The sequence below is a fragment of the Patiria miniata genome, unplaced genomic scaffold (assembly GCF_015706575.1).
Source record: "Patiria miniata isolate m_02_andy unplaced genomic scaffold, ASM1570657v1 HiC_scaffold_6, whole genome shotgun sequence".
Lineage (NCBI taxonomy): Eukaryota > Metazoa > Echinodermata > Asteroidea > Valvatida > Asterinidae > Patiria > Patiria miniata.
The window spans coordinates 14,818,292-14,841,362 of record NW_024037073.1 but is presented as its reverse complement, the minus strand read 5'-3'; the positions used below and the strand labels follow the sequence as shown (position 1 = coordinate 14,841,362).

At 42.4% G+C, this 23,071-nt stretch overlaps 2 protein-coding genes across 5 annotated transcripts; one reads left to right on the top strand and one right to left on the bottom strand.

Annotated features, from left to right (window-relative positions):
• Window positions 1-272: 272 nt before the first annotated feature.
• Window positions 273-23,031, bottom strand: LOC119742538 (retinol dehydrogenase 13-like). 3 transcript variants are annotated; one of them, XM_038218551.1, is made up of 6 exons: window positions 22,908-23,031; window positions 21,218-21,364; window positions 20,229-20,420; window positions 3,024-3,308; window positions 1,812-2,028; window positions 273-1,478 (listed from the first exon to the last, which is right to left on the bottom strand). In XM_038218551.1, the coding sequence occupies exons 1-6, from the start codon at window positions 23,026-23,028 to the stop codon at window positions 1,382-1,384; spliced, it is 1,059 nt and encodes a 352-aa protein (XP_038074479.1). In that variant the 5' UTR covers window positions 23,029-23,031; the 3' UTR covers window positions 273-1,381. The 3 variants fall into 3 exon arrangements, with proteins under 3 accessions (XP_038074479.1, XP_038074480.1, XP_038074481.1); XM_038218552.1 differs by having other exon boundaries at window positions 1,812-2,022; XM_038218553.1 differs by lacking the exon at window positions 20,229-20,420.
• On the top strand, window positions 11,345-19,598 carry LOC119742537. Of its 2 annotated transcripts, none has more exons than XR_005272868.1 (2): window positions 11,345-18,573; window positions 19,002-19,598. XR_005272868.1 is itself a non-coding variant. In XM_038218550.1 (2 exons), the coding sequence occupies exon 2, from the start codon at window positions 13,152-13,154 to the stop codon at window positions 17,838-17,840; it is 4,689 nt and encodes a 1,562-aa protein (XP_038074478.1). In that variant the 5' UTR covers window positions 11,345-12,010; window positions 12,439-13,151; the 3' UTR covers window positions 17,841-19,598. The 2 variants fall into 2 exon arrangements, 1 of the variants encoding a protein (XP_038074478.1); XM_038218550.1 differs by having other exon boundaries at window positions 11,345-12,010; window positions 12,439-19,598.
• Window positions 23,032-23,071: the final 40 nt, after the last annotated feature.

The following is a 23,071-nucleotide window of genomic DNA, read 5'->3' as shown; positions in this document are numbered from 1 at the left end:
CCTTTTTTTTTTTAAGCTTGGATTGTACAGACAAGGTGGGTACTATTTTTGCTTTTGTTGTGTCCTCATATACATTGGGGACCTCCATAATTTGCCTTGGTGCCCTACATCATTTGCCTTGGTGCAATTTCCCCATTCCTTGGTACAAAAATTTGATAGAGGGCGCTGCTGTAGCTACCGCGGACAATTTGAAGGGAAAAAAAAGGTTGACGCGCATGATTAAAATCGACGCGCGCGCTGACCAGAGACCGACTTATTTTTTTTGGGGGGGGGGCCTAACACCCGTCAATATTATCGTCCAGCAGTACTGAGTTCCAATCAACATCGTTTAATTCATTCTTAAGACTAGCCATATTTGATACACAAGTGTTTCTTTTCCTGTAAAATACTTGTTTTTCTTTAGTCGTTGTCAGATTTGGTCCAAATATAAAAATAGGTATGACACAAGGATTTCCACAATTCATACACCACCAAAGCCTGCAGTTTGTCGTACGACCATTTGCGACATACGTCATGTACATCGATCAGTGCTGGGCTTCCACCCATGGTATGCAATGTTTCCTGTCCCTAGAGGGCCGAGGCGAAATCAGATATTAAAACATTTCACCCAGGCAAACAAATGCGCATTTGGGCGCTGGAATCAGATGCTCAAAGAAACTATGACACTGATATGGGTTTCCGGATCATTTTAAGGCTTATTATAATTCGCCTCGCCCGCTTCAGTCCATGGTTTAGCAGACCATCACCATTGCTACTCGGCGGCACCTCGTCTTATTAAGGAGTCGAGAAAATCGTTTGTCAAAAATTTAAAACTACAGTGTACTATACATGTATATCTTAAAATATAAAAGCGACGAGGATGAGATTCTACACGCGTGGAGAGCACCATAGATTAGCAGTCCATCACCTTAACCACTCGGCTTTAATTAATAATTACGGTTAAAGCCCCATTACAAAATTAAATTTAAACAACATCACCCGACAGGATTTTCTTCGCATTAAAAAATATCAAGATATCCTATGGCTTGAAAGAGGAGACTAGTTTTCTTCCCATGTCTTATAGAGGGTTGGGTTTCTTAGAGTACAAAACACCAAGCTGATCATTCCCGCTGTACTGGGAATTGGATTGACTGTCATCTTTCATTTCCAAATCCGATTCACAGTCAGTAAAGCAAAAACAAATTCCAAAAGAAAATAAAATGTGATATGATTAGTTCGATGATGTCAAAAACAATACTATTTAAAAAAAAATGTTATTGCTTGTTTTAGTTTAATGACAAACACTTTCGAAAGAAAAGTTACTTCGCGTACATAAAGCAGGAATTTATTCAGTTGGGCATTATGATATCTTCGGCCGTACAACTGTTTTATATTCCTTGTTTTAAATCAAGCCGACCATTTCGACACTCATGTCCCACAATCTGCGTGCTGCGTCATCATCCAGTGCATGCTGGGAAGGCTCCTTGGGGGCGCAGTCACTGGAAGGAGGAAAAAAGGAGTAATTTTTGTCATTATTTGAAAGGTTGCGTTTTGTGGTCAAAACTTCCTTTTGTTTCGTAGCCCTTCAAAATCTAGAAAATATATTCAAGAGTCAGAAAGTCTTTACAGATTAAAAAAAAATCAAGAGATATCAAATGAATCAATAGAAGACTCAAAAAATTGTTTCGGCCCAACTCCCCATGAGTAGTTATTATATTATTTTCTTGCTTGCAAAATGATTAAAAACATATGACACCCGAGGCCTATTCAGATGGCATAATCTGTGATACAACTTTTTTTCAATGGACAATTTTTGACATTACGGTACACACCTGAAGTAAAGACCAGAAGTATTCAATAGTTCTGGGGTGACTGCGCAGTGAATAGTAGTCTGTGCCCCTTGCACAGGATTCTTGAACACCCACACGAGCGGGGTATAGCGGATCAGGCTGATAAGACGGGATGCCAGACTACCAGGTTTCATCACGTGACGAGAAAGCTCCGTTGCTACGACACCCGGATGAACTGCATTGACTGTCACACCTGAGACTAACAAGTAACAAAGGGAGTCAGAAATTCAGTTCGGTAAACAGGTGATGCGGGGAGTAGTGAGGACTGCCGTCTCAAAAAAGACTTTTTATATTGAAAACACGAAGATGCTGGCAAACATCTCATATTCCTGCTCAATACTCCTGACGCAAACACAACTATGGAAAACACTGAGAGAGCGCAATTCCCCGTGATATTGTCAGGACATAAATGGTGAAGAATCCTTTAACAAAATTCTGGATCAAGACCCAGATCCGGATCACTTTCAAACTTATCTAATTGATTTCTACTTGCACCAAGGACCTCCCCTACAACATTTTTCATGCAAATCCGTACATATTTTTTTAACAACCAACCATCAAAGTAGCCAAATCCGATGAAAACATCAGAAGTATTAATGCAGGGCGTCACCGATAAGCTCAAATGATATGTCGTTTAAATTACTCATTATCCATAGCTGGTGAAGGATAGTATGGTGGCATTGGTTTCTTACCAAAGGGGAGAAACCTAATTTCTATATCCGAATAACAGAGAGAGGCTGAACTTTGTCTAAGCTGTTACACAACAACTTTGTTTTTGAATGGTAATCGCCCATCACAAGGCCAGAGGGCTACTCAAGGTGCAGGGTACGTACAGGAAAGTATAGAGATAAAAAGTTATAGAGAGAGAAGATATTTATCTATCCTGGAGAACAAGATTCAGGTAAGGAGTCCCGGTCAAAGTGCAGCAGCACGAGGAAAATACTAGAAGAATATCTGACAGTACTGGCCTTTTGAACAGATACAGTGAAGGGATGAGAGGAGATTGCACAACGTGTGCTGCGAGTGAAGGTGCGAACAGAAAAGACAACAAGTGAGAGACTTTCTGAGCACATACCATCATCTTTAAAAAATCAGAAAGTCTAAAAGAGGTTCTAGGGATGATGCCAGCGGCAAAATATTACATGGTCAGCCTCTATTTCAACTTTCAAAATAATTTTGCAACGGAATCCATACCGATCTTCCTCAGTCGTCTGCTCAGCTCTCGCGTAAATAGAACATTAGCCAGTTTGCTCTGTCCGTAGGCATCTCTCTTGTTATAGCCTTTCCTCATCTGGATGTCGTCCCAGTTCATCTTGGCGTAGGCGTGAGCCAGAGAGGAGACGTTGATAATGCGGGCTGGGGTGGAGGACTTGATGAGATCCAACAGGAGGTCAGTGAGAAGGAAGTGACCCAGATGATTGACACCAAACTGCATCTCAAACCCATCTTCTGTCTGCCACTCGGGACACATCATGATACCTGAAAAATCAAATCCATAATGACAACATGTCATATCACACGGTGTACCACATGCACTTAGTTTATCTCTCTGCTGGATGGGTCATGAAATCTACTTATTTTTTACCCGCGTTGCTTGAACTCTCGACATCTGCAGTTTCTGGTGCAGTAATTTTTCACTTGAGTCAATCAACCTCATCGGATAGGTATAGCTTAATGCAAAAGTCGGACTTTACATTTTGGTCTGTTGACTGACAATCACGTAGTAAACTATAAACAACAAACGAACAACCCAACACAACGACAGAATTAACAAACTTTTCTTTTACCAAAGGCTTGCATGCAGCAAAAGGAAACATGCAGTCCAAAATTTTCATAACGTATTTTATTTTATATATACATTCATTTATGTGTATTAAGTGTGAAATAAAAGCAGAACTGGTTCTGGTGTACGTTTAGTGTGGTAATTTGCCGTCCAAAATTGAACCCCCCCTTTTTGATTTTCGCGGCAACTCCAAATGAGGGCGCTGTTCATGACATAAACAAAGGCAGAGAAATCCAGGGCCCGTAAATGACGTCTGGGTACGAGACGGATTAGCGAAGCTACTGTGCTGTGTGTATGTGCAGCCGCCGCGTACCCGTACGTGGCATTATATGCACACGTACGGGTGTGTCTACATGGGATATGTACAGTACACGTGGACGTGCCACGGTGCCACCGTTGTCGAATGAACACGACGACCGTCATGACCGTAAAAGTTCCGAAGACCGTCCTCTTCTTTCCTTAGCGAATCCGATGAAAATGGTACAGATTCGTCCGATTCGAATCTGAGTTCTAATGATTCAGACACTGACTCGATGTTTTTTTAGGGGCATGCCCAAGTTGCTGTACAGACCAGCATCAAAGCACGACGGCTCAAAGTGCAGCGCAGAGGGCAGCGAACTCACTGGGCCCGGACCACTTTGCTCTGGTATTTACCTTCACTTTGGCTCTCCAAATGCTCCGATATTTCGGATTTACTGGAAAGTTTTGCTACACCCAGCAGCCACACACCTTGTCGGCATGGCCGAAAATCGGGTGTTATTTCTCCTCGATTCCGAACGAAACACCAGAAAAACTTTCAGTGCCGCAATGTATATGTACATGTATTATGATGCACGCCGCAATGCCGCGCCGGTGCCCCCGCAGCGCGGCAAGTCTCTGCCTCCGCTTGCGTCATACCCCTCGCGAAGTTTTATGTTAATGAAGCTTCCCTTTGTGGGGCGGAGTAGTTTGACCAAACATGTTCGCAAATTATTTTCCCCCATTTATCTTAGAAAATAAACACCGCCATACACAAAATATTGTTAAGAACATCATCCTTTATTGATTTAAGCAAAAAAAATGCAATCAAAATTTTATTTCATGTTCCCTTTAACACCTTAACAAAAGTAGTATAGAAGGATCGTTTCGCATCTCGTTGTGACTGTGAGGAGGTTTAGGTGGAGTGCAGCAGTAATGGTGGAGGGAGGAAGCAATGGTGGAGGGAGGAAGCAATGGTGGAGGGAGGGAGTAATAATGGAGGTAAGAAGAAGGGAGTAGAAGGTGGAAAGAATGGGCATGGGGTAGAGGAAGAGGGTTGCATTAGTTTGTACACGTCGAATCTCAAAATGAACATTAGTATTCAACTTTACTGTGTCACTTTTTGAGTTTGTGTCGTTCGCGTGGAATGTGACTCTTGTAACAACACTGAGGAGTAGACAAATTTGTTTGGTCCTTGGTACGGGGTCATAGTTTTACCAACTGCATTGAATGACCTATCGAATAAAGCTTACAAAATCCTCTTTACAGTGTCAAGTGACGTTACAGTTATTGATGTAAAGGGGCGTTGTGAAACCGGAAACTTTCAGCGCAGTACGCATAGTGCGTTAGCCCGCCGGTCACGCTATCAATTACGTGCAAATCTCTATAACTTATTTTGCTGTCAGTCAAAATGTACGTGTTTTCACAAGTAAGGAAATGTACCAGGTACGGATAAAGGGTTGTTCATTTTGTAAAAACGTGCCTGCAGATTTGTAAAATTTAAACGCCATTAGGCAGAATGCGTTGCTACTTCGAATCAGTTTCAATTTCAAGTCAACCCTGTTCAGCATGAGTTTTTCTTGGAAAAAATGTCGCTGTGTATCAGTCTGATCATGTCGGCCTCGCTGCTGCCATTCGTAAACTTGTGTCTCTTCTTTAGACCCTGGTTGACCGCATCGTCTGCCGCCTGTGGGTCAGCGATGTCCATTTTGCCGGCGGTGTCTTTGTAAAAAAAACAAGCTGCAGTGAGCTTGGACATTTTTGCCATCGCTGCCGTAGCTAAGCAGTATTTCGAGTATGGCGCGATATGGGTATGTATAGGGTGGAGGGGGAGATCAGGCGTTCGTTCAGAATCACATCAATCTGGCTGAATATATAGGGACTGTCGAAATAAATTGATGAAAGTGGTCGGCCTTTGTCAGGTTGGAGCCGTCCGCCTTGGTGATTTTGGCTTTGACGTACAACTGCGTTTGGTTGAGATCCATGTATTCCTCTCCGGATCCCGGCGAGAAAAACTCTACGGGTCCTCCATCACAAATGGTAGAAATGGGATGAACCTCTTCCCACTGACCGCGTTCTATACAAGTCTGAGTGAGAGGGACAGATTTCGTGCATCGCACGAGTTGTTGTGTAACAGCGTCATTATTGGATAGCGAATACATGTACACATGTAGTCTGATTGAAATCCATAATCGAAAATGTCTTGCGATCTTTTCACTCTCCAGCAGGATGAAGAAGTGGCACGTCTGCCATGCATGTGGGTAAGCAGTGACGTCTAAACTTTGATTTCACCTAGCTAGAGCAAAAGTTTTAACTGAAATTTCACAGAATGTGAAATTGTATCAAGTTCTAAACACCCCCGTTCATAAATTACGAGTATATCTACCCGTTACAAGGTTAGAAGAAAAATATTTCGGCGTGATTTTCCGATTATATTTCGAAGTGCACAGTGAACCTTTGAAAATGTCCACCAAAAATAAGAAATAAATTTCCTGGCAAACTTATAGCCAGACTAGCCAGATGGTCGTAAGCATCTTGATATTCCCCGTAGTACCATATTATATCACCAACAGCTGGTTCAATATGTGTATTTCCCTCTGAAAGTATAAATCTCTTTACCAACTGAGTTTTCCCCGAACCCGTTGACCCGGCTACTACTCCATTAAATGGATGTTTAAGTCGTGCGTCCATTTGGCCAAAAGAAATCGTTCTTGCATTGTGGTCGACTTAAAAAAAACTTGAAATATTCTCACACTCCCAAACTCCCACTCACCAGCCATGATCAACAAATTAACAACAAAGAAAAAACACAATTGAACATGTTCCTCGTTATCTGTCTTCTGCTGTATTTACATTTCTTTCTCAACAAATACATTAAATGCGGGAAAATATCAAACCTTGTTCAAAACACAAGTACATTTTTGTTGTAGGTCTATAATAGAAAATTCGATTCATGGTAAGATACTGTACGAAATACGGTGAAACACCCGAGTAGTCTATGGAGCACGGGCAATATGAATTAATCTAGCAATGTAGTTTGATTACTTTACGCATTGGAGAATTTGTTTTCATATATTTATACAGAATATTCAACAGTGATAAAAACAACCCTCTAGCAGAAAAACATAGTATACACAGGGAAAAAAATACCAAGCAACAAAATCAAATTGATCAAAGGAAACAAGTCGTTAATATTCACTTTGATTGAAGTATTAATATAAAGCAGTATACTATCAAACACACACACACAAATGAAAGCAAAGATAGTAACCATCTAGCACAAATCAATAATCAATTAATCCAACTGTACCCTTTGTTTGGTATTATAGCGCTTGTATTTTTTATTTATATTAAGCGTACACCACCAACTTTTTTTTTTACACAATCACTAACTTGGTGTGCGTCTTATGACATTTATAACCATACAAAGTTACATTATTATGAAAATTACAAATCCGGAAATGTGGTAGAAGACTGTTTTCACTAACCTCACGCTTTGGGTACAAAATAGTAAAAGTAAACATGTCTCAGTCCCTCATTCGGAAACCACGCTTTAGTCCCGAACCCGCCGTTTGTGTGCGTATGCATTGAGATACGTGCGTACTTTGTCTTTAATTTTTTTAGTCGTCTTTTTATTGAAGCCTTTGCAACTGGCTTTGTTGCCTTCCCAAAAATAAAAGTACGTTTTGCTGCAAAGAGCGACTATCCCTTCCCCCCTCCCACTCGACCTTAAACAACAGGGAGTACGTTTATCGTACGCTTTGTGTTTTGCCGTACCGTCCCGAGGAAACCAGTGCGACTTTTCCTTTTCAAAGTCTAATCGTTTGTGAGGTTTGATGACGGATTCCAGATTTTTACCTGATAGTGCAAGATATGCCGAATCGGTATCCATTTCGCACATTTCAAAGTCTTCGAAATGGACAAACGTAACTAAAAAATCGTAATAGAACTGAAGCACGCGCAATTTGACATACTGATATACGAAGAAGCCGATCTGAGTCGGCAAGTTGAGCCTTAGACCACAAAAAAAAGTCTCCGGTTTCTGGTAGGAGTTTTTGGTTTCCTCGAGGAGTTCTGAAGAGGATAACCACCAAGTATGGAGCTTGCCCAAAAAGTGGTGCGGCGACGCGGCTTTTTTTTTTTTTTTACCTGATTTTTTTTGCTTCAAATGTGTGCTGATGACTGCAAATGGTGCCCGACTAAACTTAGTGCAAATATATGGGAGTCCAGAGAGGCCACATAAAGCTTATTCTCGACCATAAGCCAATCTAAAAACACGTTAAAATTGTGCAGCAGCAGAATTCCAGTCAAACCAGTGAGTTTGGCGGTTTTGAGACATAACCTTTCATTGAAAAAAAAAACTTTTTCATTTTGCCGACGCGCATGGCTACGGCGACGCGCGCGCATACCAGAAACCGGAGACTTTTTTTTATGGCCTTATCGATTTCTTTGTCAATTCTACCTCGTACACCCCCTCCCCAATATCGTGCAGTGCCCTAAAATGTGGGTCGTTGATAAACCTAGGCGCGTTTGTTTCGTTGGCTATTTCGATGTTCATGTGACGCTCTTGGTTTGTGACCGTCTTTCCCGTAGGCCGTGTTTCCTAGCAGTTTCACCGTGTCCGCCAGAATCGTATTTGAGGGATCTGTATCGCCTGTTCGCCTTGCGTCGCTTACAGACTGTCCGAAACCGTCAAAACAATTGTATTTCCCATATTGAATTATTTCGTATTGTGTTCGACTATGAGTCCGTGAGACAAATACCACTGGAGCAGAGGTGTTGCTAGGAGAATTTTCGACACGAACATGCTACCTATCAAGCTTCTGACCAATGTCGTATTTACTAATGTCAACATTTTTGAAGATTGGGGTCATTTCAGAAAACATTTGTTGTAAATACTGTAGAACGCGGGTGTCGCATTCCACCAGGCTGAATTATCAACGATGTGGTGTAAAACTTCGCGCTGGGACATGGTTTGTCTTTTTGAATGGGGCAGTCTAATTGTGTCCAAAAACTCGCGCAATTAACTGTGGGTTGTGCAATTTTGAGTCTTCCCACTGATGACATTCCCAAATTTCCTCAAGGGGTTGTAGCCGAGGCTTGTGATGTATGCCGAAGTTCTCCTCGGTCTTTTTTTCGCAGAGCGGCACAGCTTTTCTTTAATCGTTGAAGTCTTTTTTATTCAGACGACATCGGTGCCCGTGCCAAAAACACCCGTGAAATTGAGAGACGGTGTTGGATGCGCTGCAGAAGCCATCTACGGGTACATGTAGTTGTTTCGAACCTACTCACTTTTCAACCCCATTGCATTTGTGAGTTACACTACATCCAGTGGTTTTTGCCTCCCAGTCCATCCACTCGCACGCCATAGCCCCGTATTTCTGACTCCTAACAGGTTTAAAATTATCATCCGCTTTGCGTCTTACAAAAAGGCCGATCAGGCATATCTTGCATGAGGGCCCACAGATATAGGGCATTGGCATCAAACCCCACTACCTTTTTACATAATTTATCTTCACCGCGGATGTATGTTTTGTTTTGTTCGTGATGTTTGCTAAACACGATGGACGGACCACCAACAATGTTGCTTTCTAATTTATAGTACAGATCTTTGTTTTGGTTGTCTATCAGGGAAAAACTAATACCTTCTGGTAGAGTTAAAGATAGGAACTGGAGGGAAAGACCTGGCACTGATATGGCACACTTAATCCCCCCTTCCCGATAAAAGATCGCCATGTTTTCAACCGCATCCAAAAAGGGGACCACGTCCAAGTTGTTATACCTCGTTAGGAAATCTTGCACTGTCTCCGTACCCTGTTCGTTCCAAACTTGTTGGCAGTGTTCGTACTGTTTCTTAGTTTATGCTTTCATTTTTGGGACGACTATAAAAAGCTTCGTGTGGGGAAAGTTCTTTTGATTTCAACTTCTCCAAATCATCGAACCACTCATAGGGAAAGTACCCCTGTTGCTGTTCAATATCATAAGCTTTCAAAAACTTGTCATAGCTATATCCCAGGGCCAGGTAATTTAAAATATCTAGAAATTTCATTTTTCTGCTCTTCAGTGCCATGTAAGTACTGGATCTTTTCACAGTGAATTGAAATGTATCCACCAACTGCATTTCTGAATACAAATATCTCTTCATAATATTCACATCATATTTACCGCTGTTAAAACCTAACACTGGAGGTTTCTTAATGAAGGCATCGAGTTTCTCCCCGGCAGCTTGGGCAGGATGTTTCCCTTTTCTTGCTTCCCCTCTTCCGTCAGCCTGATTAGACAGCTCTTCCAGTTTATCAAACAGATAATGATACCGCCTCATCAGAATCGTGTAAGCTGCATCAGAAATTACATGAATTTTTTTTTTTTTATCAATTTTCGCACTAAACTCATTGAATCCCCTTTTGATACAAGGCACGCCGGTTGCTGTTGTGAGACTCTGACTCGCCAATTCAACCAACTATCTGCTGTTGGGATTTCCATTTTAGTTCCCAGAATTCTTCTCCCCGGCGTTGCGTGGTAGTCTGAGTATCACCCGTTATCCGCGGAGCCAGTCTCCTGTCTAACGTCTGATATATCTAAGCATGCTTGACGTCATTTCATTCCGAAATCAGGACTAAGATTGTGATTGGTCAATTTCGATGCCGCGTTTTTGTAATTCAACTACAAAAGGCTACTCATCATGGGCGTGATGTTTACGCACGTGGGGAGCTCGAATTACGCGCGCATAAAAGGCGCCTGCTGAATACGCAGTCTAGTTGTATTATTAATCATCGAATCTGTTTACGTATAATATACCATGGTCGGCTTCGCAGGGGCCAGGTTCTATTACATAGACTACCCAAGCAATTTCGACAAGGTCACCGTGGCTTAGAGCGCGGTGAAGTTGCGAAATCACGAATTAAACACAGTTGGGATCACTGGCTCCGCTCCCACCAAAGCCCGTCTTTCCAGTGCTGCTGCTTTCGGTTCGGTGGTGTCACACCCTGACAGCGCATCTGTGGCCGGCCCACGGAACGACAACATCCCTCTGGCATCCCATCCGCTGCACGGCATGCCGCCCTTCCTAACCACATTGGCCAACCACGCTGCCTTTCGTTCCATCACAGTGCTACTGCTGAAGCACCACCGGTCACCGATCATCTCCATCAGGCTTTCATTTGTCACATGATCTTACCACTTGATGTTGATCAGGTGACGGCAGATGGTTCTTTATATCACATATCATTATTTATATCAGGTTTATCGTGATAGGTTCTGTGAAGCTAACGTTGTTGTCGCTGGCGAGGTAATATCTTTATTCACCAGTAATGGAATGCCTCAACACAAGCCCGAACGAGACGTTAATTTTGGCTCGCACGCGGAGTTGACGGAAAACACTGCGTAATACATGGTCTAGAATTTAAACCATGCACGCCCAGGCAGCCTAGATTCAACTAACCTAAAATTATACATATCCTGAACAAGTCTCTGGGTCAAGTGTGTTCTGATTGTTACAGTGCAACCGAGAAACATAGATTATTTTAACGCGTTCCGTGTGTTTATTGTGCCGTGCGAGTTGTATGTTTTTTATGAGATAACAAAGGTATACGGTTACACCCCGCATCGAATGGATCCGTCTTAAAGTTTTTAACCAATAACGTATTACTCAATTCCCGCGTAGACTTTCCGCAGCCACTTACAACCTAGGCGTAGTCGAGTCGCAAAAACCCCATCCCATCTTACGTAAGAACGTTTTGTACATAGGCCATGGTAATTGTTATAGAAAGCGCATCTTAATCGTTGAACAAAACCGCACCAATTAGTAGACAACAGATCGTATTGTATTGAACCAAACGCAGCGTTTAGGACTTTTTCCATGTTGTGAAGTGAGTGAATTTTGTTGAGAGAGAGAAGACATTTTAGATCTGATAGAGAGACGAGAGAGTGAAGGTGGGAGAGAGAGTGATCGTGTTTGCCAGACCGGTTTCAGCTTGCCCTGCACCTGAAATCTGATGACAGCAGATTTAGCTTTTGGATCCGTTTGATCCTGCGGGAACACGGAAAGTTCAGTTCCGATTCCCAGAATTTGGCAAATCCAGACCAAATTCTAGCGTCCCGGTCGTCTTGACATCACATAGCAACCGTTCACCTCCCCAGGTATTCGCCCAGCTAAATTACCGTAAGTGTTGATTTATGGAGTTTTGTATAAGTCTTTATTACTGGAGTGATCTTTAAGATTGATGGAGACTAAGTTGATTTTGAAATGAAGATTGGATTGATCTTTAGAAGTTATTATTTACCAGCATGATTTTGAAACGACCAAGAGAAGTCAAAGATCGTAGAAATGTAGAATTGTTTTATCATTAACAGCAAATCTTGAATTTGACGTTGAGAATTACTTTGAGCATGAGAATTTTGATTGAAGAGTTTGATAACAGACAAGTCAGCTATTATGATTGAGAATTTCGAAGTAAGGATTTTAGTAAACATAAGATACTTCTTGAGGATTTGGAAAGCAAACCAGATCATGTAGAAATGATAGGGGTGTTTAAATGTTTGTATTTTACGAGAAAACTCGAAAGGTTTTGGATCTTATATTTATTTTAGATGGCCTCTTTATTTGGTATTGATGAGTGATCCGTCGGCAGTAACACCGACTGGAGAGGAGTCTACCATTGACTAGCAACCTATAGACAAGGCGTTGAAGCATGGTACTGATGTAGCGTGTATGTAGACCAGTCCTGCAGCCTAGTGGGCAACTTGAGGCTTCAACATCGGTTTGGAGAGTGTCAAAAAATAAGCTTTATTGAATCTGTGAAGCATAAGAATTAAGTACAACTGGTGTAGTTTAAAAAACTTAACGTACCACAGAAAGCAAGTTCTTAATATAATTGAAATTAGTTTGTGAACGAATAAGAATACACCGGAGAGAAACCAAGCATTTAACCATTTGATAATTGTTGGAAATAATAATTTCGAGTTGAAGTGAATTGAAGTGAAGATAAGAGTTTTATCGACTTCAAGTTAAATTAGAGGAATTGAATTGTAAGATATTTGCTGTATATATGTAAAGAAGAAGTTGTGAAATTTTGGTTGTTGTTTTTTTTTAAATATAATTGAAGAAAGTTAGAAGTTGTTTTATTCCCGTCTTTTATTCTGTCTGTTGGTGTGTCCATAGGATCCGGGGTCGCCATTCCTCTCATATATTAAAGATATAATTTAGCCAAATTCTGGAGTGGTGACATATTTTGGGGGCTTGTCCGGGAAACTTGTAAATTAAAATCGTACTAGAAGGAACACCAACAGTTGATTGTATATAGATGTACTATGTTAATTATGGATGTATGATGAAAATAAGTGGTATCTTGTACGTTGTTCTATCCCTTGCGATACAGGCGGAGGTTGACTGTTGCTATCCCTACCCCCTTGCCCATTCGGCGACCTCTGGATTCAAGTTTCAGGTGCTGGGTAAGTTGAAATCGGTCAGTGTGCAAATGGATGTGGATCTAGAGCAATTGCGTAGTGTTTCTGAGGCATGTGGTTTAACTGGTCAAGAACTAGTACAATTTTGCCGCGAAGAGCGTAGAGAAAAGGAAGACACCGCTCGCGACATAAGGCACCATAGCCTAGAGATACGCAGGCAAGAACACGAAAACCTAGAGTTACAACTACAACTAGAAACGCTCAAACACGAACCAATTTCCACTCCGCAGACGCCAACTTCACCAAATGCCAATACTTCAGTACTAGGGACTTCGCGTAGTAAAGCTAAGACCCCTAGGTTACCCGTCTTCGACGAAACACGAGACGATTTAGACGCGTATATTCAACGTTTCGAGCGATACGCTACGACCCAAGAATGGGACGAAAAGGATTGGGCGATCAGCTTAAGTGCGCTACTCAAAGGAAAAGCATTAGATGTTTATTCTAGATTAGCCGTACACCAATCTAATGATTACAAGGCTCTGAAAGAGGCACTGCTCAAACGCTTCAATTTGACGGCTGTTGGGTTTAGACAGAAGTTTAGGGAAACCAAACCTGAAGCTGGAGAAACCGCTCCACAGTTTATGGCACGCTTAGACAATATATTTACGCGATGGGTAGATATGGATAAAGCAGACAAGACTTACGATGGAATCAAGGATCTCGTCTTGCGCGAACAATTCTTAAATCGTTGCACGGAGGAACTTAGATTATTTCTGAACGAGAGAAAACCGCGTAATGTACAAGAAATGTCTCGCTTAGCTGAGCAGTACACGGATGCTCATGGTTCGTTCGGAGCACGCGAAAACATTCGTAGAAGTACTCCGAGTAATTTCACACGAACATCAGATACGACTCCGCACGCGCAGTCTAGACCATCGCAATCTAGGCCCCAATACGCGTACAAACCAAATTCAGATAGTAGTCAACGCGAGATCAGAACGTGTTACTTATGCCACAAGAAAGGACATATCGCTAGAAATTGTAACAGTAGACCGAAAGACTTCACCAAAGTAGCAAATATCATTGCATCAGCACTAACGAGCGCTCTTGGTCCTGACCTTACAACGCAACCGCAGTCATCCGGTACAATAGAAGGTCAAGTTAATGATAGCCAAGAATTGGAACCGTCTGAAACAATCGCTTGTATTTTAGCCCCTAAGCCACTAAGAACATGTTGTGTTCAAGGTGGAAGTCTGCATTTGACATGTGGTCACGAATTACCGCTCATGAGTGCAGCTTGCCGCGACAAAAATCCCACTTGCATGCCTGTGACAGAATGCGTCGTAAACGGCAGAAACGTTTCCGTCCTACGTGACACCGGATGTAGTACCGTAGTGATTCGTCAAGATTTGGTTTCACCTAATCAAATGACCGGGAAAGATCGAACGTGTGTACTCGTAGATGGCACGATCCGTAAAGCACCGATTGCGATAGTTGAACTCGACACTCCGTATTTTATAGGATCATGTGAAGCACTGTGTATGCCTAACCCAGTGTATGACATAATCATCGGCAATATTTCGAATGCGCGAGATCCGCAGGAACCAGATCCTAATTGGTCCAAACCTCATTCGCCGTGCGAAAGTAACACAGAACTGGCAATCGCAGTCGAAACGCGTTCACAGAAGATCAAGGCAGCAGAACCGATGAAAAAGCTGAAAGTCGCTGAACAGCTCCCTGAAATAGATCATAAACAGATGAAAATTGCACAACAGAACGATTCGTCGCTGAACCGTATCCGAGAACTCGCGGAAAGTAAAGATGAAAAACGAACTAGAAATGGCTCCAGAACAACATTCATGTGGTTAGATGGGTTACTGCATCGCGAGTATCAATCACCAAGTCATAAGTGTGGTCAAGCACTTAACCAATTAATAGTCCCTACAGAATACCGAAATCACGTCATGAAAGTTGCACATGAAAGTATCCTGGGTGGACACCAAGGCGCAAAGAAAACCGCTGACAGAGTTCTTAGTAATTTCTTTTGGCCAGGCGTTCAAGCTGATGTGACTCGATACTGCAGATCGTGCGATATCTGCCAACGAACCGTACAAAAGGGTAGAGTTGTCAAAGTCCCCTTGGGAAAGATGCCGATAATCGACACTCCATTTCACCGCGTTGCAATAGACATTGTTGGTCCCATTCACCCAGTATCAGATCGAGGAAATCGATACATACTTACCTTAGTCGATTACGCTACTCGTTATCCGGAGGCGATTCCGCTACGGAACATAGAAACAGTGACAGTAGCAGAAGCAATGGTTGACGTTTTCACGCGAGTCGGACTCCCAAATGAAATTCTGACTGACCAAGGTAGTCAATTTACCTCAGAGTTAATGCGCGAGATAAGCCGCTTACTTTCAGTTCGCCAACTGACCACGACTCCGTACCACCCGTCATGTAACGGCCTCGTGGAACGTTTCAACGGTGTAATGAAACAAATGCTAAAACGCTTATGCGCAGAGAAACCCCGCGATTGGGATAGGTATTTAGCACCCCTACTCTTCGCATATCGTGACACCCCACATGAGACAACTGGCTTCTCACCGTTTGAGTTATTGTACGGACGCACCGTTAGAGGTCCTATGTCGATATTGAAAGAATTATGGACAGGCAATAGTGTCGAGAACGAAGAAACCAGAACAACCTATCAATACGTCGTCGATTTACGTGAACGTTTAGACGAAACGTGTAAAATCGCACAAGAAGCAATACGCAAATCCTCAGAAAAGAGCAAACGCTACTATGACCGAAAAGCAAGACCGCGAAACTTCAACCGAGATGATCTAGTTTTGCTTTTACTTCCCACTGATCGTAACAAATTGCTGCTACAGTGGAAAGGACCGTTTCGAGTAATAGAGAAAATAGGCACAGTAGATTATCGCATCGACCTCGCTGGAAAACCCAAAGTATTTCACGCAAATCTACTTAAGAAGTACATCTCACGCGCCGAAGTAAATTCCGCTATCACGACCTACAACTCATCGGACAATATGTTTGAACAAGTATGCGTCTCAGTCATAGAATGTGAACAAGATTGCTTTGAGAACGAATCGTTAGATGATGCTAGAATCGATAACGAAGACACACTTGAACTACCGCCAATGCAAGCGAAGGAAAGTATTGATGATGTAGAAATTAATGAAGAATTGTCGCCAGAACAAATCACTGAAACAAAACGTGTGCTTAACAATTTTCGTGAAGTTCTAACTGATCTCCCGGGTAAAACTAACCTCGGCTACCACGACATCAAAGTTGAATCCAACGATCCTATCCGCAGCAAACCATACCCTCTTCCTCACGCGTTAGTCGATACTGTCAACAACGAAGTCGAAAACATGCTTCGAATGGGAATCATCGAATTATCCGACTCACCCTATGCATCACCGATTGTTCTCGTAAAGAAACCAGATGGTACGAACAGATTTTGTATTGATTTTCGGAAACTGAACAAAGTTACCGTCTTTGACGCTGAACCCATTCCGAATCAAGAACAAATTTTCACTAAGTTGTCAAAGTGCCACTACTTCACCAAAATTGACCTAACGAAAGGCTATTGGCAAGTTCCGCTAAAACCTGAAGTTAAACCCAAAACTGCCTTCATCGCTCCCAATGGCTTGTATCAATTTATCGTAATGCCGTTCGGGCTCATCAACGCGCCAGCTACTTTTAGTCGTATAATGCGTGCCTTACTGAAGGACATGAACAATGTTAGTAACTACATCGATGACATATTACTTCACACTCAGTCTTGGGAAGTTCACGTGCAAGCACTCAATGAACTACTGAGTAGACTTCGAAAATCCGGCTTGACTGCTCGACCCAGCAAATGTTCAGTAGGCATGAGTACTATCGCATATCTAGGGCATAATGTCGGCCGCAGCAAACTAACACCGCAACAAAATACGGTCGAAAAGGTTCAAAATGCTGTACCTCCAGTTACAAAGAAACAACTTCGGTCATTCCTAGGATTATCCGGGTACTACCGCAGATTCATACCCAACTATGCGGCTATAGCAGCTCCACTTACCGATAAGACTAAAGCGAAAGAGCCTAACAAAATAACATGGGGTGAAAGTCAGCAATTAGCCTTCAACAAACTGAAGCAATGCCTGTCTAATGCACCGATTCTCACATTACCAGATTTCGAGAAACAGTTCATATTACGAACCGACGCTTCAGATCTCGGTATCGGCGCAATCCTACTTCAAGAACAAGATGGCGTTCCGTTCCCTGTTGCATTCGCGAGTAGAAAGTTACTTAGCCGTGAACGTGCGTACTCTTCGATAGAGAAAGAGTGTTTAGCTCTCATATGGGGAGTTCAGAAGTACCAGAGTTACTTGTACGGTAATCACTTTGTGGTAGAAACAGACCACCAACCCCTAGCATACATTCAGAAAGCCAAAGTCGCTAATTCCCGCATAATGCGTTGGGCGCTGGCTTTGCAGCCATATCGCATGACGATAGTAGCGATCAAGGGCACCGACAATGTAGGAGCCGACTTCCTTAGTCGCAATGTATAGATATTCCGCACTGCAACTCCTTGAGAAAATGTAAGACATTTTCTTACAAAACCGGGGGTGAATTGTTACAGTGCAACCGAGAAACATAGATTATTTTAACGCGTTCCGTGTGTTTATTGTGCCGTGCGAGTTGTATGTTTTTTATGAGATAACAAAGGTATACGGTTACACCCCGCATCGAATGGATCCGTCTTAAAGTTTTTAACCAATAACGTATTACTCAATTCCCGCGTAGACTTTCCGCAGCCACTTACAACCTAGGCGTAGTCGAGTCGCAAAAACCCCATCCCATCTTACGTAAGAACGTTTTGTACATAGGCCATGGTAATTGTTATAGAAAGCGCATCTTAATCGTTGAACAAAACCGCACCAATTAGTAGACAACAGATCGTATTGTATTGAACCAAACGCAGCGTTTAGGACTTTTTCCATGTTGTGAAGTGAGTGAATTTTGTTGAGAGAGAGAAGACATTTTAGATCTGATAGAGAGACGAGAGAGTGAAGGTGGGAGAGAGAGTGATCGTGTTTGCCAGACCGGTTTCAGCTTGCCCTGCACCTGAAATCTGATGACAGCAGATTTAGCTTTTGGATCCGTTTGATCCTGCGGGAACACGGAAAGTTCAGTTCCGATTCCCAGAATTTGGCAAATCCAGACCAAATTCTAGCGTCCCGGTCGTCTTGACATCACATAGCAACCGTTCACCTCCCCAGGTATTCGCCCAGCTAAATTACCGTAAGTGTTGATTTATGGAGTTTTGTATAAGTCTTTATTACTGGAGTGATCTTTAAGATTGATGGAGACTAAGTTGATTTTGAAATGAAGATTGGATTGATCTTTAGAAGTTATTATTTACCAGCATGATTTTGAAACGACCAAGAGAAGTCAAAGATCGTAGAAATGTAGAATTGTTTTATCATTAACAGCAAATCTTGAATTTGACGTTGAGAATTACTTTGAGCATGAGAATTTTGATTGAAGAGTTTGATAACAGACAAGTCAGCTATTATGATTGAGAATTTCGAAGTAAGGATTTTAGTAAACATAAGATACTTCTTGAGGATTTGGAAAGCAAACCAGATCATGTAGAAATGATAGGGGTGTTTAAATGTTTGTATTTTACGAGAAAACTCGAAAGGTTTTGGATCTTATATTTATTTTAGATGGCCTCTTTATTTGGTATTGATGAGTGATCCGTCGGCAGTAACACCGACTGGAGAGGAGTCTACCATTGACTAGCAACCTATAGACAAGGCGTTGAAGCATGGTACTGATGTAGCGTGTATGTAGACCAGTCCTGCAGCCTAGTGGGCAACTTGAGGCTTCAACATCGGTTTGGAGAGTGTCAAAAAATAAGCTTTATTGAATCTGTGAAGCATAAGAATTAAGTACAACTGGTGTAGTTTAAAAAACTTAACGTACCACAGAAAGCAAGTTCTTAATATAATTGAAATTAGTTTGTGAACGAATAAGAATACACCGGAGAGAAACCAAGCATTTAACCATTTGATAATTGTTGGAAATAATAATTTCGAGTTGAAGTGAATTGAAGTGAAGATAAGAGTTTTATCGACTTCAAGTTAAATTAGAGGAATTGAATTGTAAGATATTTGCTGTATATATGTAAAGAAGAAGTTGTGAAATTTTGGTTGTTGTTTTTTTTTAAATATAATTGAAGAAAGTTAGAAGTTGTTTTATTCCCGTCTTTTATTCTGTCTGTTGGTGTGTCCATAGGATCCGGGGTCGCCATTCCTCTCATATATTAAAGATATAATTTAGCCAAATTCTGGAGTGGTGACACTGATTGAACCCCAATTTACCATGAGAGTATCCAGTAGTTCGCGGTCTTCTTCCTCTTCCTCCTCTTATCTTCGCCGTCACATTTTCTACTGCGATTTCTTCCTCGTGATTATCCTGAAGAAAACTGCCGTCACCCTTTGCGTCACCAATCAGTGCGAGAGAATATTGTCAAGTTCAAACTTGTCCGAAGCTGTCCTTTTGTTCTCGTCAGACTTGTCCGACCCTGTCCGTGACGTCACATTGATGACGTCACTTATTATTTCCATCGGCAAGTTGAAACATGTTGAACATTCTCTCACCCTCCTCTTCCCCGTCATCAACCCCTTTCCTCCACCCATGCCCATTTCTTCCACCCTCCAATCCCTCCCTCCACAGGGACCACCATTACTCCCTCTGAAAACAACCACCATTGCTTCCTCCCTCCACCAAAACCTCCCCACAACGGGGTGCGAAACGAGCCTCCAATATACTACTAACAAATAAGCAAATATCACCGCTCGTGTGAAATGGTAAAATCATGTTGATGCAGAGGATACTCCGGTGTTGGTTAAATATTTTATAATCACTTATTCATTTAAACAAACTTTCACCTGCATTATTGATGAGAATATCCAGCCTGGATTCCTCTCTGTTGATCTTCTCTGCACATTCTCTAACCGAGGCCAGGGAAGCCAAGTCTAGTTTGACTACCGCCAAGTTGCTGTTACCAGTGTCTTCACGGATGTCTGCAACAGCTGCCTCTGCCTTGGCTAGATCGCGACAGGCTAGAATCACACGAGCACCTTGTAAAGTCAAGAAATGACAGACTCCAGATGAGGTCTCAGACGGAGTAATGATGATTTGATTCCGTTTTGTACTTATAATCATGTCATGCATTACTGGATCTATTTATGTTTGAGATGTCATGCTATCTTAGTATTACAGTCGGGCAGATAGGGGAAATATTTGGGGGAATTGTGCCTTTGATGATACAAGCATCTGTACAAACATCTGTATCACAACAGCGCCTCTTAGTGTAATGTGGTGTCCCCCCCCCCCCCCCCGCTTTTTGATTTCCACGGCAGGACAATTTTGTGATTTCAGTCATTCCCCATTCCTTCCACTAGCCGGCACTGATTTCATTTATAAGCAGCAATCGGCAAATTTGTGAGATTATCATTGATTGTGGACATCCTATTTTTATAGCTCCATGTTGTGAACAATGCCAGTGCACGGTAGCTTTAGAAACAGCTTTAATGCTCAGTGACAATTCGACAATAATGTAATCGACGAATTTCCATTGAGCATACGGGTTGGGTCTATATAGTCACGGCTGGGGCGAAGTGGAGATGGGGCGAAGTGGGGATGGGGCGAAGTGGGAATGGGGCGAAGTGGGAATGGGGCGAAGTATGGATGGGGCGATGTGGGAATGGGGCGAAGTGGGGATGGGGCGAAGTGGTTAGGGGCGAAGTGACATGGGGCGACGTGGAAATGGGGCGAAGTGTCCGACATTCAGTGCTCGGGCCGGGTTGAAGCGCGGCCTTTTCTTGTGTATTTTTGAGGCAAGAAGAAACTTGGACATGTAGCCTATAGCCTATACCTCTCCTAGCGAGATCTCTTGCCGTCTCCTTGCCTATGCCGGTGTTTCCTCCCGTGATGAGGACCGTCTTACCGTCCAGACGAGCCTTGCTATAACAACATCCTCCTGCCAGGTACCGCCTCAGAAGCCATAACAGTGTAGCAGCCACTGATGAATAAACCGAGATAAGGATCAGATTCCTAAGTGAGTGCCCCAAGTGCTAGCAAATTGAAACTACATGTAATGAGGACAGTCATGGTTTTACATGGAATGCGCCCAATCGAGCTACAAAACACGTTTTAAACGAAATGATATTAATTTAAAAAGCGTTCAAAAAGTAGGATATAAACGTTGGCAAAATAACACGCAAAGGATGCTTCAATGTTGGGTTGCCTGTCGGTTGCGCGTTGGTATGACCATGACGTCAAATGGAGCATGGTTTCAAGCATAGAGCAAGCTCGGACAGGCTGACCTGGAGGCATTGACGGTAACTTGATCCCCGGTTCTCAAAAGTTATTTACCGCACTATCAAAGAAGATTGTCATAAAGAAGACCAACCGCACTGTTCCTGGATTTACAGGACTCAAGTCCCCAAACCATGGTTCAATTTGCTCAACCTTGCAACCCATTGTTACAATGTTACGCAACAACTTCCACATAGGCTGCCTAATCCTAGATTCTTGTTCACAAAGAACACACGTAACGACTAGGCGGCAGGCCTACTTTTACATGTAGTGCAGCTGGAGTTATAGTTATGGCAGTACTGTTGTGAAACGTTTGTCAAACAATGCGGCTCCACAATGACATATCAAGCTTAATTCGTTTCAAAAAGATGTGCGGGAAAAAAAAATTGCAGTGACGTAGCCTATAATGTAGAGGCACAAGCGCAAAGTATTGAAAAGTGCATCTAATTTTTAATGTCAATGCTTTCAGGATTTTCAAAAAGCTACATCTGAGTTTAACTTTCGGGATTTTTTATGTGGCATCAGGCCGGACAGACTGTGGGTTTTCTGAAGCGCGCCTCCAAATACTTTCTATGCTATACATAATGGAGATAATTATGAGTGGGCCTATACGAAAGATGTGAACATTTTCTGGAGTGCTTATAAAATATGACAGAACCATATGATGGTACCATATTTCAATATTTCAAATTCGACGATTATTAATACTAGATTACAGAATGGTGTACCGTTTTTGAACAGGCGGATATTATACCAGTATAATTTCTTTTTTGGGTGTCACAGCAGGGGGGGGGGGTCGCACTATTTTTTAGGAATTTGTATGCCAATTTTTTGGGGGGGACAGAGCTGGGGGGGGGGGGTTGACACCAAAACCCTCCCCCTGGATCCGCGCCTGTAGAATAAAAGAATTCTGAAACGCCACCCTAATTGCATGTAAAGCCGACAAAACAACCGCCTTACGAGCTTTTGATGTGTTACTTCTAAAGATCTAACTCGCAAGATGCCTTCTGCTTCGTACACCCTCTATAGAAAGAAGGTACTAAACACGCAGGACGTACGGTAGCACGGTGCCGCATTTTGGACTGGTAACGTTCCAAACAGATCCGATGATCGAGATACTACTTCATATGCCAATCACACGAGCAACCGCAGTATTAACGATTAAATGTCGCCCTGAAACATACTAAACAAAAATCAGACTCTTTTACATAAGGTTAAGGTAGCTTATAGCTACACTCTTGACTTACCAAGAACTACCGATACAGCAAACGGACTGATACCAATACCAAGCATGATGGTATCAACTGCAACAGTTGATGAGGTACAACACGGAGCGGCGGTAAACACTTTTATGGGATGATGATACATGTGTACTGTTGATCCTGGGCATGACTTACAAACGTGAGATGGT